The sequence below is a fragment of the Notolabrus celidotus genome, chromosome 8 (assembly GCF_009762535.1).
Source record: "Notolabrus celidotus isolate fNotCel1 chromosome 8, fNotCel1.pri, whole genome shotgun sequence".
NCBI classification, from domain to species: Eukaryota; Metazoa; Chordata; class Actinopteri; order Labriformes; family Labridae; genus Notolabrus; species Notolabrus celidotus.
The window spans coordinates 22,104,585-22,123,409 of record NC_048279.1 but is presented as its reverse complement, the minus strand read 5'-3'; the positions used below and the strand labels follow the sequence as shown (position 1 = coordinate 22,123,409).

General features: G+C 38.3%; 2 protein-coding genes across 5 annotated transcripts in view; both read right to left on the bottom strand.

Moving 5' to 3' along the window:
- On the bottom strand, positions 1–5,264 carry rap2c (RAP2C, member of RAS oncogene family). Its single transcript, XM_034689755.1, has 3 exons — positions 4,334–5,264; positions 1,927–2,212; positions 1–1,344 (listed from the first exon to the last, which is right to left on the bottom strand). The coding sequence occupies exons 1-2, from the start codon at positions 4,604–4,606 to the stop codon at positions 1,934–1,936; spliced, it is 552 nt and encodes a 183-aa protein (XP_034545646.1). The 5' UTR covers positions 4,607–5,264; the 3' UTR covers positions 1–1,344; positions 1,927–1,933.
- A 1,784-nt stretch (positions 5,265–7,048) lies between these two features.
- The window catches only part of mbnl3 (muscleblind-like splicing regulator 3), a 39,012-nt gene continuing 27,235 nt past the window's right edge, over positions 7,049–18,825 (bottom strand). For 3 of the 4 annotated variants that reach the window (XM_034689875.1, XM_034689876.1, XM_034689877.1), the window contains exons 6-8: positions 18,253–18,406; positions 13,541–13,635; positions 7,049–12,934 (exon numbers count right to left, since the gene is read on the bottom strand). In XM_034689875.1, the coding sequence (XP_034545766.1) occupies positions 12,932–12,934; positions 13,541–13,635; positions 18,253–18,406 (252 nt within the window). In that variant the 3' untranslated portion in view covers positions 7,049–12,931. The remainder of the gene's footprint in view (positions 12,935–13,540; positions 13,636–18,252; positions 18,407–18,825) is intronic. The other variant, XM_034689878.1, reaches the window with a different exon arrangement.

Here is an 18,825-nt window from a genome sequence, read left to right as displayed (position 1 = left end):
GAAAGGCCAACATGTTTATTACCAAACAATGACAGCTTTTCATCTTTGAGAACAGAAAATAAAGAAACATGAGACCAGGGTGCAACAGAAATTATTTAAGGCTCTGTTAAATCCTCAGCTTCAAAAAACAAACAATGTACCATGAATCCTGAAAAGTCACAAAAAGCCAAAACTAGTATAAAATCAAAGGTTTAAAACTGGCTACCCATGTCATTAGTTTTCAATAAATAGGTTACAATAAGAAAAAGAAAAATACAAAGTTAAATCTGATTAACTGTGCCAGAACTTTTATCAAACCACATTGCAGCAAGAGTTATTTAATGAAAAACGGAAATCAGCGTCTCCTGAATTTAAAGCAACACACTTCATATAGTCAAACACTAAAATATGCACTGTGAGCTTCCTTTGGTCGTTCCAAAATCATTCTCCCACAGAGAAAACTGAAACTGGAAGACCTGCGTCCACGCGGTTCATGCCTTGCAGAGACTGTGACAGAATTCAGGCTAAAAACAGTAAAATGGCTCTTCCTTATCACTTCAAGTGGATTTAGTAGAACATTTTTCAATTTTAAGCATGCATGTTTTCAGATGAGTTTAGCTGCTTCAGGCTACTGCCAACATAAGAAGGTAAATTAAAGGGCAGCAGAAGGGGCTGCTGGGTAAAGGATTATTGATGTAAGTGTTACAGGTTTCATCCAAAAATTCATACATCCTGTCTTTAGTTTCCTCAAGCTAAAAATGTCACCCTGTATCACACAATTACAGGAATTTGTGTCTGTAGAAAGAACAGTTTTAGACAAGATTTTTAAAATAACACGAGCAGTGTACCTGGGCAGCAAACCGTTTGGATGACTTTTAAACATGCATGCTTAAAAGTCAAAATGTTTCTTTATTATGAAATACTTTGTCAAATTCAAAACTTGAGACATAATACAAGTAATAATAAGGTATATAATAGTGATTAAAGCAGCTTTAAAAAATTAGCTGCAACCTCACAAACACTCCTGCTTATTATTTCAGAGATACTTTCGACTAAAAGATAGAAAAAAAAAGACTGAAATTCACAGATGGCCGTTCTTGCTTGTTAAAAGTCTGTCTGTCTGACTCCATCCTGGGTCATTGCCAAGGCCGTAAAGGTTGCAGCAGAAAAGTCTCAACAGTTATGATATCAAAAATAGAACCGACGTCTTTTCTGCCAGATGCTTTGTGACAGTCGGTCAGAAACCATCGTGAACGGAAACCTTACCAGCTGCGGTAAGTTATATCAGTAGGATCAAATGTCACGTAGTCCTCAGGTGCATGGTTCATCAGAATCTTTGTGTAGATCCAGACAAAAAAAATGGATCTATAAACAAAAAGATAAAGAACAAAACAGCTTAATACCACAGCAGGTATGAAGGCCTACATCTATGTGTTTATCTGTGCAGGCAGCAGGTAACACAAGCAACATCTGTCACAGAATCTTAAGTCAACTTCCTGTTTTTACACAGAATCTGCCCTTCAGGATGTCACATTCTCCCTCACTCGCAGTGTGTCTGCTCTGTTTGTCTCTACTCTACTGGCTCTTTTTCTCCCTGGCCCCCCGAGCTGTTCTTACAGTTGTGTTCTTCATGCCACATACTTTCTGTGATCCTATGATAACAAGCTAAACCAACGTTTTTTGCGCCACACAGCACCACCCACTCGCAATTCTCACTTCCAACCTCTCCTCTCCTCTGCCTTACACTGCACTGAGACAACACAGTCATCTATGTGACAAATTTCTCCTCAGCTTGTGAACTGATTTTACACAGACACTGCAGAGACGTTTTAGCACATTTTGTAAAATTAGCACACTGCCAACTGTGCTGTGCTTGTGAGCTTGTTGCTGCAGTCTGAATATGAATGCAGTCATGCAAAAGGAGAATAAGAATGACAGTGCTTGTACCTCTTCCTCACTGCACCACACAGGCTGTGCAGCACTGCTCCTGCTTCTCCGGCAGTGTGGAATAATTCATCTGTCGCACGATCTCTGCGAACAGCTCGTCCACCATGGTCTTGCTCTTTGCAGAAGTTTCAATGAAAGGGCAGCCCCACTCTTGAGCCAGAGCTCGCCCGTCTGCCCCAGCGACCTCACGCTCAGACTCCAGATCTACTTTGTTTCCAACCAGGATCAACGGCACCTTCTCGAAGCGCTTCACTCGCACTATTTGGTCTCGCATTGGTCTGATGTCCTTAGGGAGGAAAAAGAGAGGATATAAGTGTGTGGTTTTTCATGCTGCACTGGAACAAATCATCAATATACTAGAATAAGTTCAGTTCTCAGCAGATTTTCAATATTCATTCATTCATTGCATTCAAGGAAAGACAGTGTGCATACTTAAAAAACTATTTGATAACTTATAATTCATCAAACACAGCAACAACAAATAGGACCGTGGTTTTAATTTCCTGCATCTATTACTGATCTTACATTAATTCCACTAAGTACAAAACTTTTCAGTACACTTAACTTTTGTAAACTAACTGCAAAGACAGTGTACAATGGACATAAGAAGAATTAACCTACAATATTCAATTATATTGTAGCCTAAATCAAGACTCATACAATGTGGCATAATAAGTATAGCTGCATTAATTAACTGCAGATTTTGGTTGGTATATACATATATATATATATATAAGTTTTGTTGGGCAATTTACTACAATTGAGTCTACTTAAACTCTCAACCAGCAAACAGCTGTTATAAGACTATTTTATAAGTGAATGAAGTCACACTAAAATGTTTCTATGAATGTAAAACCTGCTTAAAGAAGCTGAATGCACATGTGAAGTAAACAAATGTATTATGGATTTCTGCTTTGTACAGGTATTTTGCATTTTGAAGACACTTGTCTATCTACAGCAGCAAAGTTTTATAATAACCTTTTTGTATTATACATTCATGGGTCGCTTAGCTGATTCAGAAAATGAAACTTTAAGGGAGCTCACTCAGCCCACATTAAGTGACACTAGGTATTTTTCTTGCTTTTGGAAACATTGGAACAAATGCCTTTTTATGCTTTAATCAAAATCAATGTGTAAACTGTTGTCATATTATCTTTTATTTCTTTCTGGACATGTATTTTACTTATTTTTAGTCTTTTATATTACTCTTGTGCTGATATGGACCTATGTGTCTGAAATAAAGTATATCTATCTATGATTACAACAGACACAACTGCTCCCATAGTAATGCTGAAATTTGCATAATAGTTATTCAAGGATCTCTGATTACAAGCGTTGAATAAATGTTACTTGATTCAGGTTACATATTTGATGAACTGATTAATTTCTGTACAAAGTAAACAGATGCTGCAGGGCTTTGAGATTCAGTCCTTACCACCTGGTGAGAATCACACCCTGTCACAGTGTCAAAATGCTCTGATGAACCCTCCTGTTGTGTTGTGGGTCAAATTGACCCTTTTAAAAGTGTATTTTAGGCATCATATGCCTTCTAAACCAGCTAAATGCAGCATAAAAATCTGGGCAGCATGTGACAGAAGAGGTGGGGTGTTAATTTATCAACATCACTTCATAAAAAATTTGAAATTTGAAATAAAATAAACAAAAATCTGTCATGTTAAACTATTGTATTTATATTTAGGGCTTTCCAATGCACATTTAAAAAGTTTTAACATTCATTTTAAAGCTGCTGAGAGGAACTTTTGATTTATATCAATTTTGGTGCCCCATTGTGGACAAAGTGATATCTCTTATTTCTTGTTCTGTACATGCAAAAGTAGTGTTTTCAAAAAAAAAACTCACCTGCTGTCTTTTAACAGCCAGATTTATCACTCAATGTGATTATTTGCCATGAAAACAGCCAGAAATGGATGTTTCTAAAGCCAAATGTCAATCATGTGGTCTGACACCTACCCCCTCTGAGTGGTTTATGGCATTAAAAATGACAACAGAGAAGGTATCAGTGTTGTTGTTTATGGTTTTGTTTGCTTTTGAAGGTCATAAAGAGGCATCAGTGTTGGTTTCAGTCTGTTTCTCAGCTGGTGAAAAACTCCTCATAGTGCCTTTAATGAAAATAAGTGAGTTATCCTCATTTAACCATGATCTGTGAGAATTAAAGAACACCAATGCACCAAATCTTGGTTCAAATGGTTAGTAATGGAGTTAATAATGAGATTATAAAAAATGTGTATTTGGATTTTTTGTGGTTTAGACACTTTTGGATAATTGAATTTGATAAGGTCAAATTGACCCTGGAACATTATTGCTGTTCCAGAGAAACGAACATAACAGGAGGGTTAAGTGCCCCTGAGTGTCTGCCTGTGTGTCAGGTGACCGTCAGATCAGATACCTGGAAAGACTGCTGGTTGACCAGGCTGTAGACCAGGATGAAGCCCTGTCCATTCTTTATATACAGATCTCTCATGGAGGCGAACTGCTCCGTCCCCGCTGTGTCCAAGATCTCCAGCACGGAGGGAGACGAATCCACCTCGATCTCCTTGCGGTAAAAGTCTTCGATGGTCGGGTCGTATTTCTCGATGAAGGTGCCGGTGACAAACTGGACGGTCAGCGCGGACTTCCCGACGCCGCCGCTGCCCAGCACGACCACTTTGTACTCTTTCATTGGGACCAGCTCACTTAGCAGCTAACGACTTAGCCTGTCTGCTATACTCGCTCCAGAAACATTTATCAGGCCTTTAAGAGCTAACCAGCGAACTACAGATTTTAAGGGATACACAGTGATTTCTCGCCCTTCATATAAGCCCAAATACACCGCCCATACCCGTGTTCTGGCCTCACGTCGTGTCGCTTCTTTAAGAGGAAAAGTTGATGTCGTTGGTGTTAGCTAAAGCTAGCTGTGTGCTGTCTGTGATCACCATGCTCGACCCTCTTTACATTTAATAAACTGAATCATCAGAGAACTACTAACGCTGTTAAACACTACACTCCCCCTCCACACTGCATGCCAGCCTCCCCCAAACTAACACACTAGCCCGCCGGTGTCACAGACCGCAGCGCTGGGTCCCTCCGCTCGGGCCCGGTTCTGGTTCCGGCCCGGCCCGGCCCGGCGCCTTGGCACCCGGGCGTTTTATCGACGAACGAGCCGCAGATTCAACGTGATCATCCCAGAGTCCATCTGCTACAGTTAGTTGAAGCTCCAGTGTGTGTTTGACTCGGTGCTGTGCAGGTTAGATTACAGAAAGGAAACCTTTTTCTTCCTCCTGATTTCCTGAAGCTAAAAGCCTCGTTTCCGCTAACGACAACATAACTTCCGGTGGGACTGCTTTCAGAATAAAAGCACCATGTAGACTAGATATTAAAAAATAAACTGAAAATAAAACTCCTATCGAAATCGAATTTATGGCATATTTTAAATGTACGGAAGCCAAAAATGGGATATGTACGGTGCCCCAGAAGGACAGACCAATTTTATAAAAGATGAAACTCTTTTACAAAGTTGGAGACAAATTTACATATCTGATTTTTTTTTTTAACATTTTATAAAAGGAAATTAAATTAGCAAAACACTTTTACCAAGGCCAAAACAAATGATCATTTAAGAAAAAAAAAACAAATCCAAAAAACACTTTTACAAGCTGTGTAACAATTAAAAAAATGAAGGAACACTTTTACCATTCCTGAAACAAATTTACATTCATTTTTAACGAAAAAAGGAAATGTACCAAACAATGGAAGTGATCCGGTACCAAACGGAGTACCAGTACCAAATGTCGCTCCGTTTGGTTTCTCTCCATCCAAACAAATTAAATGACCCCTCACTCGATCACTCCTGGATCACTTCCGGTGTTCGGTGCATTCCTTTTCCTTTAGAAATAAATGTAAATTGGTTTCAGAAATGGTAAAAGTGTTCCACTGTTTGTAAAATTGTCTCACCGCTTGTAAAAGTTTTTTTTGATTTTGTAAATTTGTTTTCTTAAATGTAAATTTGTTTTGGCCTTGGTAAAAGTGTTTTGACTTTGTAATTTTGTTTCTTAAATGTAAATTTGTTTTCCAAAATGTAAAATCTTCTCAAACTTTGTAAAAGTGTTTCATCTTTTGTAAATGTGTTTTGTCTTTCAGAGCCACCATAGATATGCCCCCATACATATGCCCCCATACATTTTATTTACTCTGTTTTCAGATTGGACAGTTGATTTTTCCAGATGTCGACTCAACAACAGAAGATGATTACTTGTATCCCCAAGCTGCAAGACCACAAAATCACAGAAATATGCTGAACTTACCTTACTAGAGTTTGCATTGGCAGCATGGCATGTCATGGTCTGGCCTATTGCAGTTACCAGCTTATTGTTTACCAGCTTATTGTTTAGTTTTACAGAAAGCTAGAACATTATACAATATCATTAGGAAACAAGCTGTGTTATCTAAAAGAGAAAAGTAAGATGAGATCTTAAAAAACAAAACAAAAAAACTCCACTGGAAGTTATTTACTGTTAAAGGAAAATGAATATATAAAATGTATGACCATATGTCCATTCAGTACATCCATACAGATGGCTCATCTAAGATTAAAATGTGTTAATATAAATATTTTTACTATTTTGTTGTGTTACCTTTGGTTGATTTAAGGATTTGGATAAAAAAAAAATCAGATGAATAATATTGATGTATAATGATTGTAGAACTACACAACTGCATTTTGCTATTATCAAATGTACAATCTCAAGTGTGTCCAAGTGGGCAAAACTCATTTACTGCCATGTCCTCGGTTTAATCTTGAAGGAAACTTTGTTGTATGCCAAACCAATCATCTCTCAATGTTTCCTCTTCACAGAAATGTAAATGTGTCTCTTGAATCACACCATCGAATAACACATATTACATTTACAGAGCTCTTTACGGCACTAATAAAAAAGACTTGAAGTCTGAAGTTGTGGTTTCTTTTGCAATATTCCAGAATACATTGGATTGATGTGAATGAATTTTTAACCCTTTACATTAGCATAAATATTTCCAAGTCATAAACATGTATCATAGAGTAAGAGATTCATATGAGATGACTCTTTAAATGGGCCAAAAATATATTCAACAACACACACCAGAAGAGCATCACAGTTAAGTGTTTATTAAAGGTCAAACAGAAATTGCAGAAATCATCATAGGCACAGTAACTTACTCTTAATAGCTATACACAGCAAAATAAATTGGCATGTAGCACAGCAGCACATACAAGCACCACAAGCAGAAAACAGCAAGTGAAAGGATAGATGACAGCAGTCACTTTAAGTCTTTCCTAGAGTGTCAGGGAGAGATTTTCATATGGCTTAGTCCTGAACAGTCTTTGGCCCTCATCATCTTCCACAGGCTGCCATTCAGTCTGAGAATTTACCCAGTTTAATATCAATTCACCAACAAAGTTTTTATCATAGAATGATATGTTAGACACACAATACAAGTGCCCTTTAAGTTAATTTAAATGCAGAATATGAAAGTAAAACCACACCTTGCATGATAAAGGCACAATTACAACTAATTGATTTTAAACTAAAGATAAGAACTGATAAATCTTCAAATGAAATCACAGTCATATTCACTTGTTGGTGACTGGGAACTCGTAGTTTTATAAGCGCTCTCCTCATGTACATTTCCCCTCATGTGGAGTCAGAGGGCTGTGAACTTCTTCACCAGCATGACTCAGTCCATCCACCACTAGGACAAGTGCCATGGCAACAAAATCGCTGGCTTAAACAGGAACTGAAGAGCATTATACAGAATGTCCAGAAACAGAGCTGTGTAAAGATGTTGAACCCAAGAGTCACATCAGATAAACCAGGTGGTTTGTAGTTTTGCCTTAAATCCTGAGGAGAATTCAGATTTATTGTTGTTTTGTGATAATGACAACAGTGACAACAGGGAGCAAAGAATAACTCACTTAAAAAAAATGCAAAATTAAAGTGAAATGAAACCCTGTGAAAAACTTTCATATCTATGAACCTCAATAGTTTCATTTACAAATCCTCCTCTTTCTCTCTGGCTTTTTTCAGCCGCCATGTTTATTTATCCTTCATGGTGTATCACTGAAGAGACTGCAGCTGCATTGATATATATTCATAATGCAGATATAAGTTGAATGTTAGCAGTAGTTTATTTAACACTCTTGATTGACTATCTCCTCAAATCCTCCTCTCTTGTTTGACATATCACTGTGCCAAAGTTTTCAAGTCAACAAACAGAACAAAGCTTTCTCAGCATCCTTGGTTCAGAGCTAGGCAAAGACGTGGTCGGCAAAGAACAGGGTTTTTGCAAACAAACAAAAGGACAAAGCATTATATTTATGCTGTAATAAAATGATAGACATACTCATATAATTAACAATACATTGATTTGATTTTCATCAACTCTTTTATCTATATTTATTCAAAATAAATTTTGAGTATTTTTAACATAGTTATGTACATAAGTGCAAACAAGGTGAACGTTACACATTCGTATACACCTCAGCAAGGTTCGACATCACCCAGCACAGCTGGGCACAAAGAGGCCTCTGGACCACCTTCTTGGCCCAAACTGAAACAGATCTCACTAATGAAAGCTCACACACCTCCACACACAGGACACTGAGCGAGTCCGGTCTGCAGGAGGGGAGAGACGGTTAATATGTAAGGTATTTAAGAAACAAAGATGAAGCTCTTTCTACAGTCCAAAAGCCTCTTTACCTCCCTGACAGATAGGTGTTGGCTTTAAAAGCCAGAGTCCATTCTTAATGCTCAAAAACACCATGTACAAGAAGAGAAAACAAGGAAGGTCAAATAAACAAAACAAAATAAACACCTGATCTCCCCTAAGGACCTTTGGATATATATCAAGGATTTCAGTTTTCATATAAAATATTGATCACGTCCCAATAACAAGACAAACTAATTAGACATTCCCTTTTCAATAAGTTAGTGTTGTATGTCATTTCATGAATGTGAAAAAATTCACAATTAGGATAATAGAAAGGTAGCCATGTTGTCATTTTGTTGCCATAGCAACAGCAACTATTACCATTAACAATGACTCCATCATTGTATACAAATGATTTAAATACTATTGTTTTTTTTTCTTCTTGGTCTACACAAACTATCAACTATGTATAAATGAGTTTTTTTTATTTCCATGCTGTGTTTTTCTTAATGTCTGATAAAAAAAGCTTAAATTACCATTAATACATGTTACTTTCATACACAGCTATCAAATCTTTATACAGTGAGCGGGAAATAAGGCCCTTTGTTTGTGCCCGGGCAACATAAGTATCCTCAGGATCTACTAACTCTCTACATGCTGAAGGATCTGATCACTGCACACAGTGATCAGAGCATTTTGCATATTCCAGACTAATTCATGTCCACATGAGAAAAAGACAACGAGGCCAAAAGAAATCAAGAACTAGACAATGACAGCAGGAAAGAGGTAAAAACTGTTTTTTCTCCCACTTCAACACATTTCTCCTCACTGATATCCTCTTGTGCATCAATGCACTTAAATAAATCTAACTCCCGCAGGAGGCACAATTTATTAATCAAGTATTTATTTTTTTCCAGCTGGACAGCAGTCAGTGAAGGCAAAATGACGTGAAGGGGCAAAGAGACGAAGGCTAGAGGATTACTTGGCTGGACAAAGCTAGTCTTTCAAAGCTGTAAGATTCAGACAAACTTGTCTGGACATTCTTGTCATTCATTTCATCAAACAGGAGAGATAATTTGTGTTTTAATTCTTCAAGGACTCAAGATACAGTAGCGACTAAACCCAACAAAAGACACGAGTAAAGGAAATATGCGTTGGTACTAAAATGTAAGATAATAGAAAAATAACAGGCCACGTAAAAGTTTGTTTGACATGTAGAGAAAAAAGAGAAATGTTGGATTGTAAAGATCTTCAGCAATTAAGGGAATTCATGTTTTCATATTCTTTCAAGGGCTGGAGAAGAAAATGATATCTCTTCCATGTCAGCACACATAATGAGCTTGTACCAGAGGACAGCTAGCTTATAGACTTAGCTTCAAGACTAGAAAGCTAGCCATTTCGCAGAGGTCAATTTCGCCTAACAACAACACTGTATAAGTACATTTAAACCAATTCAATGTGAACATCAGAGTCTGTTACTGAAGTTTAGGTGACACACTGATTTGGATGCACAGGTGGAAATAGGAGAGCACATTCACACATAAACCCAGGGTCAGTCCAGGAGTTAGTGCTTCCTATCTGCTCCCACTGAACACAGTTAGCACTGTTCATTATTGGGAACCAGTGAGGGATACTGCCCTTATTGCAACAATAGCTCCTCCCACTGGGAGGTCTCTCTGCAGTGATACTTGAGTTTATGTCCATCATGCTGCCTACTGATTAGTCCAATGTTTACAGGTGCATTCTGGGCACATGGGCACTTTCAAAAGTAGGGGTACAAATCCAGTCAAACAAGACATGGTACTGTAATATACTAGTACTTGTACTGTGTACATATGTACTTCAAAAAGTACAATTCTGATCTATCTTTTCTGAGCGAAAGATATTTCTAAAAGTAGTCACACTGTCCGTCAACATGAAATATAAATCTATATAACAATACACATAGTTTCATATGTTTGAACACAGTATCAGCATGGTACCTATGAGACCTCAGAGATAATCTTTAGATAGTGAATCCTTACATTAAGACATGCCTGTCTGTTAGAAGGGCATGTGCAGAGTTTTTGCTTTAGATACATTCACCACACAATAACATTATTTAAAAGGAAACACGTTCAGGGGGAAGAACCATCATATCAGCAGCACTTACAACTAAACAAAGATGTGATCCATTGTCTTTTCTGCCATACCTGTGTGTGCACACAACTCAGTGTTTAAACTCTTCACATAAGCCAGCAGACAGCACAGCTGTCTCAGGGAATAAAGTAGAATGGGTGTGATTCATTATTCACATATTATCTCTTTTAGCACTGGTCTGTCCATACAGTGAACTGACAGTGGTGGTTTGAGTGGACTCCAAACAGGCACATTTGAATTTGGGTATAAAAAGTGTTTAACCAAGTTTCTATAAATTCATTGTGTGAATATTTCACACCGACTGAACATTTCTTACAGACATTTGGAAAACAACATTTCACAGGGTTTGTATTTTTTTTAAATAATTAGACTAACTCTTTGCCATAACTCAGTTTTGGTAATAACAGCTGTGGCCGCCAAAGCTCGACAAGATGCACAGACTGTTAAAAAAGACCACACATTAGAAAGTCAGCCAGGATGATTTCAAGTTCTGAGCTTTCTCCCTGAAGAGTCCTGAAACACAAAACTCTTGAGTCGCTCATTTGATCCCAAAGCCACAAAGAGAAGACACAAACTTCCTTTCCAAAAAGACTTATTTTCATTTGAGAGGGAGATATTGATTTTAGGGAATTCTTCAGGTATTGCATTAGACGAGGTGCTCCTTGCATAAACCACCATTTGGCACACACTGACTTTAGGCACAACATCTGGAAACAAATCCAGCTCCCATTTTGTGCAACAACAGCTCCGACATCTGATAAAATGTTTAAGGTTGAAGTTTTTAGATTTTAAATCTGAGACTTGATGATTTTGTCTTTACCCTGATTTTAGGTGATCTGAATACAGGGAATCTGGGTTTGTGCAGAAAGTAAAGACTTGTAATAAGCAATTTAGATGACTTGAACAGGCACATTTGAATTTGGGTATACAAACGCCTGCAGATTGTCATTGTTTCAAAACATGATCAACCAACCTTTCTTGTCAGTCACCACATCTATCACTACCCTTTAAACCTAGTTTAATCATTTGAGCTTCTTTTTTGTTATAGGTTTTCTTACCTCACCTGATTAAAACCTCTAAACTCAGTCTGTTTAGTAGAGAGTGATTGTAGCTTCATATTGGGAGAGCTTGTAGTTGTTTAAGGTTGCTGCATCGCATGGAAAGCATGCCTCATCTGCTGCTAAGATTCAGTAAGTACCAGATACTGACTATGAAAGCATATGAAATATACTTAAAGTTTATGATATAACATAAATTCATAGTGGAAACCACTGTAGTTATTGGATCTTTTTACAATGAGAGCTATAGGCTTATACACATTATTTGTGTAATAACAGATAGTGCCTTAAATTTCACTCAACAACACCTTTCATTGTATGCTGCCTAGTGTTTTGAATTATTCGGGGAAACTATGTCTCCTCTGCATACAAGCAGATAAATCAAAGGCACAAATAAACTATCGATGACTCACTGACTCGTCATCAGGCAATGAGACCATCAGAACAGACTGAATGATGAACATAGTAGAAAATAAATGTACATTTGTAGCCATCGTGAAACGTAAACATGACATGATATGAAACACTCTTTCATTGTGACAACACGTTGATGGTTGTAGACCAGAGACAGGTCCAATCCTCTTAAGAGTTTCTGACTTTGGAACAGTCAAATATGTTGGGTCGCCTCATGTGATGGCTCCAACCCATAAAGGGCATGTAAGTCTTGAATGTGAATGTGTGTGTGTGTGCGTGTGTGTGTGTGTGTGTGTGTTTGTGTGCACATGTCTGCTGCACTTTTAAGGTGAGGGCATGTATGGCTGTAAGAAGGAGGGAGCTGTATTGCTCAGCCTGATCAGGTCACACTGCATCAGGATGGCTGCTTTAAATCAACAGTAACTTGTCTGGGCTTGTATTGCGTGAACCATTGCAGCTTTCTATCAGTGATAATGTTGTATTAGAAGTTTCACACTGCCACTCAGTCAGTGTGTCTGTGGGCGAGGCACATGTTTGCTGCATTCAGAGAGATAACTGCCCCTAGGGAGTTTAACTGGGGTTTCGGGAAAGGCTTACTGAGTTTAGCGCCACTGGAGCTGCCACCAGCAGTTTGGGGACGGGACAGAAATGGGTTTCCATGGGAACGCACTGGAGCTCCATCGGTTCGGGGGTCAGAAGCTCGGAGGGGTCTACTGCAGGGGAGAGAGAAAGAGGGATGAGAGGTGGAGCACAAGGATCAAAACAGTAACCTGCAGTGAAAGTTAGTACGAGTGAGTTATAAGCCACAGTAGTAATGCAAAGTCAGCTGTTCTGAGGGTTTAACTTTTATACCTGATAACTACACTGTTGTTGAAATGAAGCCACAACCAAGTTGCAAAAAGCAATTGAACTACAAAAGTTGCACAAAATTTGCTAGTTGTAAAGATCAGCCAAATTTTGTGGGACAAGATTTTCTTTTTATATTGTTTCGAATTTTAGGGAGGAACTCATTTATAAGAGGCCAATTCATTAAAAGATTTAAGGTCTCATATTGTGTGTCCATGGATTACATGAAGGACTGTGACAGATGTTGTTTTTTACGCAGAAAGTACAACATTCAAATGAAAACAGCTACTTTGAGATCGCTCTCAGAATAAATCCTGTTTTCATTTGCTCACATCGCATCAGACTGAACACAGAGGACGGATGAAATGTGAACATAACACAGGTGACAGTGACACTTTGACCTGATGAGGAGATAGACTTTGAACAGGACTCAAGAGTTAAAATAAAAAGAGAACTGAAATGAAAGAGCAAACCTGATTCGAGGTGGCTGATTCAGCGAAAGGAACATTGGTGACTGGGGTCGAAGCCGACGAAACAGTGGAGGTGGTGGCACCGTGCATCATGGGAACTTTTATTCAGGCGAGTCAGACGACAGACAGAGGACGAGGATGTGGGGGGAAGGGGGGAGGGGAGGGGAGGGGTGGGGGGGGGGGGGGGGGACAGGAATGATATGGTTACCATGGCGAAATGTGTAGGATCAAAAATCATGGCACAAGTCAAGTGATATTGCCGGGATGATTTTTAACAAGAATCAAGACACATGCAAAATAAACAACAGACAAAGAAAAAAAAAAAGCATTTTCAATTAGCCAACCAGATTCAAACTGAAGAGAAAAGCATCGTCTCAGCAACAAATGATCTTCAAACAAAGAAGGCAATACACAACCATACAATCTGATCAGACTGGAGGATCTGATATATTGTATTTAAATGGAGAGGACATGTGTATGAAGGAGCAAATGATCCTTAGGAAATACAAAACCAAGGATGTCAAAGCTGTGATCTCACATACCTAATCTAGAAAAGGCATTTTTTCTTAATCTTAATTTGACCTAAAATCTGCACCTACAACTTTTTTTAGAGTGTTTCAGTGACTGACCATCTTTGTAAGATAAATACATACAATCTTTTACTTTGCACTAAACCCACAAAAATCCTCTGATGAAGAAGCTTGTGAGATTATTTTTTCAATTACTAATTTTTGGACAGTTAAAGTGAAATTACATTAGGATTACAATTTATTGCGCCTGACAAACAGGAGGACATATATTATTTTTAAAAAGCCATAATATAGTCATAAATCCTCACCGTGACAAAGTTGAGAGACATTTTAGACAACAGGACTTTTCCAGGGATTTACATATCTTAGCAGAACATTAAACACAATTTATTTTTGCTTCAGTATGTTTGCAGTTGTGGACAGAGGAATGGTCAGTTGTCTGGTTGTTCATTGTCAGTTAGCATTTTCCAATCAGGACACTGTGATGGGTCCCAGATGGATTGTTTGGTCACCCAATATGATACATTACCCGAGCTAACACTGAAAAATTCACACACAACTAAGATTTTTCTATCAGACACCCTGCATCTCTGGATTGGGCGACTAATCTCTGCATTTCTTCTGTTATTTCCACAGCTGTGTCTTAATTAGTCTTCTTCTAAAGTCAGAGTCTGTGTGTGCATTTGGTCTTCATCATTTCAGGGACATTCTGCCGGATTTTTGTTTGACCTGATGCGGTAGGACAACAAATACAGTCAACTCTCTGTATATATATATGATATGATCAAGCAGAGTGATAAAGAGCTGCATGAAGTGCAAAACCTTTGACAGAATGCTTTTGTTACAAATCTACAGGTTTTGAATGAAGCAGTTCTCTCATTTCAACTCCCCCCTCTTTTTTATTACTTTCTCAGGGCAATGCTTTGTGACATGTATTGGTTTGTGACCATGGGTTTCACACATAGACTGTATGAAGGTTTCAAAACTCTAATCCTGATGCATTGTGGGATACTTTGAGTCTACCATAGAAGGTACAAAAATGCTCACAAAAAAAAAAAAATGGCAAACTCACTATAGTGGATCATATATAATAAATAGTGAGCTATTTCACAGCCTCGGTTTACAGAAGGTTCAGTGAAAACATGCTTTTAGTTGCATTGTTGGGAATGGTTGCTCCAGTGCTTTAGGAGCTAATGACCAGAAGAGTCATGAATTTTCAATCTGTGCTGCTTTGATTTTGTGAATCTTAGAAAATTATGAAAGCAGAGTGCTAAATCACTGGAAAACTAATTTCAGAAGTATGCAGGGTCCAGGAAAGTCCAACCAGAGGCAAAGCTTGTCCTCTAGATTTTTAAAGTTATTTGGTGAAATTTGTGAAAACCTTTTTTGTCTGATCCTTACATTTTGATGCTGATTTCATAGTTAAAGGTGATAATTCACCAAACAATGTCAATATGTGTCTAAAATTAACGGAGCTAGCACCACCAGCCCCTGGTCCTCCAGGCTGCAGGTTAATTTACACTGTGCTGGTTACACATGGCTCTAGTCTAATCGTTATATGCCATTTTAAGCAGACACAGCCTACATATGACTTAGTCTCTGTTTTCTAAATAAAAATACTGCCTAACAACACTGCATGTCATCAGTGCTTCATTACAACCGGGTAATAGAGCATTGTAGCATTTCGGTAGTAACCATTAAACAGAGCCATAGCACTGGCTAAGGCAGGTGGCAGCTCAGACACAACATATGACCAGCATTCCAGGCCTGCAATAATAAAAATATTCATAATTTGTTTAACTGACTTGTAATTCTGGTGCCAACTAGCGAAGATGATGATATTTATTTGTTTAGTCTACAAAACGCAGACATCTCTAATCACTATCATAATATTAGTACGCAGTGGCTTTGAGCGCAGAGACAAGTCAGGTAATGTATAAAAGGGACAGTCACATAAACACACACACACACACTCGTCCTACTCACACAGTCCTGGCATGCATTAGTGGCATGTTAACACAAAGCATGATTAAAAACTGGATATAAATGTGAAAGCAGACAGGCCGACATAATGACACACAGATGCGGTGCTTTGAAGGAGACAATGGGCTGAAAGCTCCAAAATAAAGGTCTGTCATGAGGATTTTAGCTGACAAAACCACAAGCTCACTAAAAAGTGTGAATAAACTTCTGAATGTTAAATCTAAAAGCACCTCAGCTTCAGTTCACGACCTTATTTTACTTTACATACTGTTGAGCAATTACTGTTTCTTAATTCAGTGCACAACACTGTTTGACAGTATTGTCATATAATATAGGAGTAAACAAGACAGATGTGTCCATTTATTAGAAACAGATTTGAATTTTAATATTCTACTTGTTCTGTATTTTACTCTGCTTCAGATTCAAAACTGGGCTGTTTATTGTTTGAAATGTCTTGTGTGCGTAGAGAGAGAGAGTGTGTGTTTACTTTAGCAACATTAGCATTAGCTAAGAATTCACAGATCTACTTTTTCAACGCAGTGCAGAATTTCAACGTTGATTACATTTTGAGAGTAAAGCAAACTGCTGCCTGGCCTTTTAGTATGATATTTAGCTATCTGGCTTAAATTTGCTAATCAGTCATGTTATCGTGAAAATAACCCATCAGTAAAGGCTCTCGTCCTCTACCACATATATATCGGTGTGGCTGACCTATCAATGGCTTCTGAGGGCATGACATGCAGAACAGACCCTGTCACATTATGTGCAGTTACATGTGAGAAAAAATAAGGAATGGATGAGAGCAGAGGAAAAGGACAGCAGGGGGACAACAAGAAGAAAACAAAAAACTTGAAGTACAAAAGTTTGAACTTGGCAACAGCAGGTGAAAGCGATTGAGCAGGTTCAGGTTAGTGCAGGCAACACGAGCGACATCCAGGCTGTTAAAGGTCTTGCACTTGTGTGCATAGACACAAAGACAAAAAACAAAATGAGTTGTATATCCTTGAAGGATGAGTCAAATTAACCAATCAACAAGACATAAAGATCAAACCTGTGTACAGCACATGACCACAAGCACCAGGACACTGTGTGTCCAGCACACTACAGGTACAGTGTCTGGTGTTTGGGATGTTAACCTCTATGTGACTAATCAATGATTCATGACAGACTTCAAGTATTACACTTACCACTGTTTGTTTACACTTACCATTAAAGGAAAATGTCGTTGTAAGCTGACACTTGTGTCCCGTATATCATCATAATTATCATGAGTATGCTCTAAATGCATTTTTATGCCACTAAAATATCTATTTTCCCCCCCTCAATGTTCATCAGGGCTTCATCTGATTATCATTCTAATTGTGTTTTTGGAGAGAATTGGAGAGAAAACATCCTTTCTCTGATTTTAAATTGCAGAAGCTGGTATCTTTTTGAAGGATAAATGAGTAATATGCATTATAAATTTGGAAATAGCTGTCAATTAATTCTCCTTTCAACTAACAAATGCTTCAAATCTTAAAAGTATCCTTCAAATCAAGTCTCATCTGGTGTCACTTCACAGTAAGATGTCTGGTGTGATGAAAAATGAGCAACAGAACCATCAAAAAAAACCTACAATCTCAATAAAGAGAGGTATGACGAGTGCAGGTAGGTGATCATAGTTCATCTGTCTCACTCATGTTGTTAAGCTGCCTGCTGCTCCTTTCTATCATTCAAGGCTTCTTCCAGCCAGAACAAACAAAACTGACTTTTCAAAAGAAAGAATTTAAATTTCCAAATCAACATGTCATCAAACCATGCACCAGGGTTGTTGTTGTCATCATCACTACTTTGTTGGCTGATTTATTGTCCAAGAAAGAAGCGAAAATGAAATTATTGTCATGTTACAATCATTTCAACAGCTCTCTTAAACACACATTGACAAAGACTGAAGCAGGTGCAAGCAACACAAGAGAGGAATGTAAGCATGGTGCGACAGAGGGGTTCACCACAAGTGACTTAAATAAGATCACACAGACACATGTGGAACTACACCTGTCCACACTTTGCTGTAGTTGTATATAAAAGAAAACTAGCATTTGTTTGCACATCAATAAGATCCAGGCATTCATGGTTCTAATTTAACTCACCTACATGCGAGGCACACTAAGTTAAAAACTGAAAGACCATGTTTTAGTGTTGCTAACGTCTGTAGAGACTCACCGGTGGGGATGAAGGCTTGTTGCTGGAGCTGCATGTTAGCCAGGGCCTGCTGGTAGTGGAACATGCTCGGGTTGAAGACAGTGGCAGCAGCTCCGTTGCTCTTCTCTAAGATCTGCCTTTTTGGATGTGCCTGCATTGCGCCTGGAGGCAGGCCCTGCTTAGGAAAAACAGAGAAGAAGGAGAGGAGCAGTCTTTAAATGAAGTAGTACATCAATATATTTCCCATAATGAAAAAAACCCTGCGTCCTGTGCAGTCTGAGAGTAAATGTGCAGTCATCTCTGTATGTGTTCCTTTATGTAAACATTTGGTTTACGTTTCTGTTTACCGCCACAAGAGGGTGCTGCTGAATCTAAGATTAGCTGACGTGGAGCAGTACAGCCAAGAGGTCAGGCCAAGAGCATGATGGGATTGTTTTGATTTCATTCACTGATGGGCCTGGAGCTGAAACATTGAACTGTACAGGAAGGTAACCTAGAGAACATTTTAATGATTACTGGGAAACAGAATAATTACAGGACTATATACACATTTTAAACTGAGGAACAGAGTCCAAGATGTTTTAAAAATGGGCT

Excerpts from the sequence above, each read along its gene's own strand:
- rap2c (XM_034689755.1), bottom strand. The coding sequence starts at position 4,606 with ATGAAAGAGTACAAAGTGGTCGTGCTGGGCAGCGGCGGCGTCGGGAAG. Across the intron at positions 2,213-4,333 it reads TCAACCAGCAGTCTTTCCAG|GACATCAGACCAATGCGAGA; the intron begins GTATCTGATCTG and ends TTCCTCCCTAAG.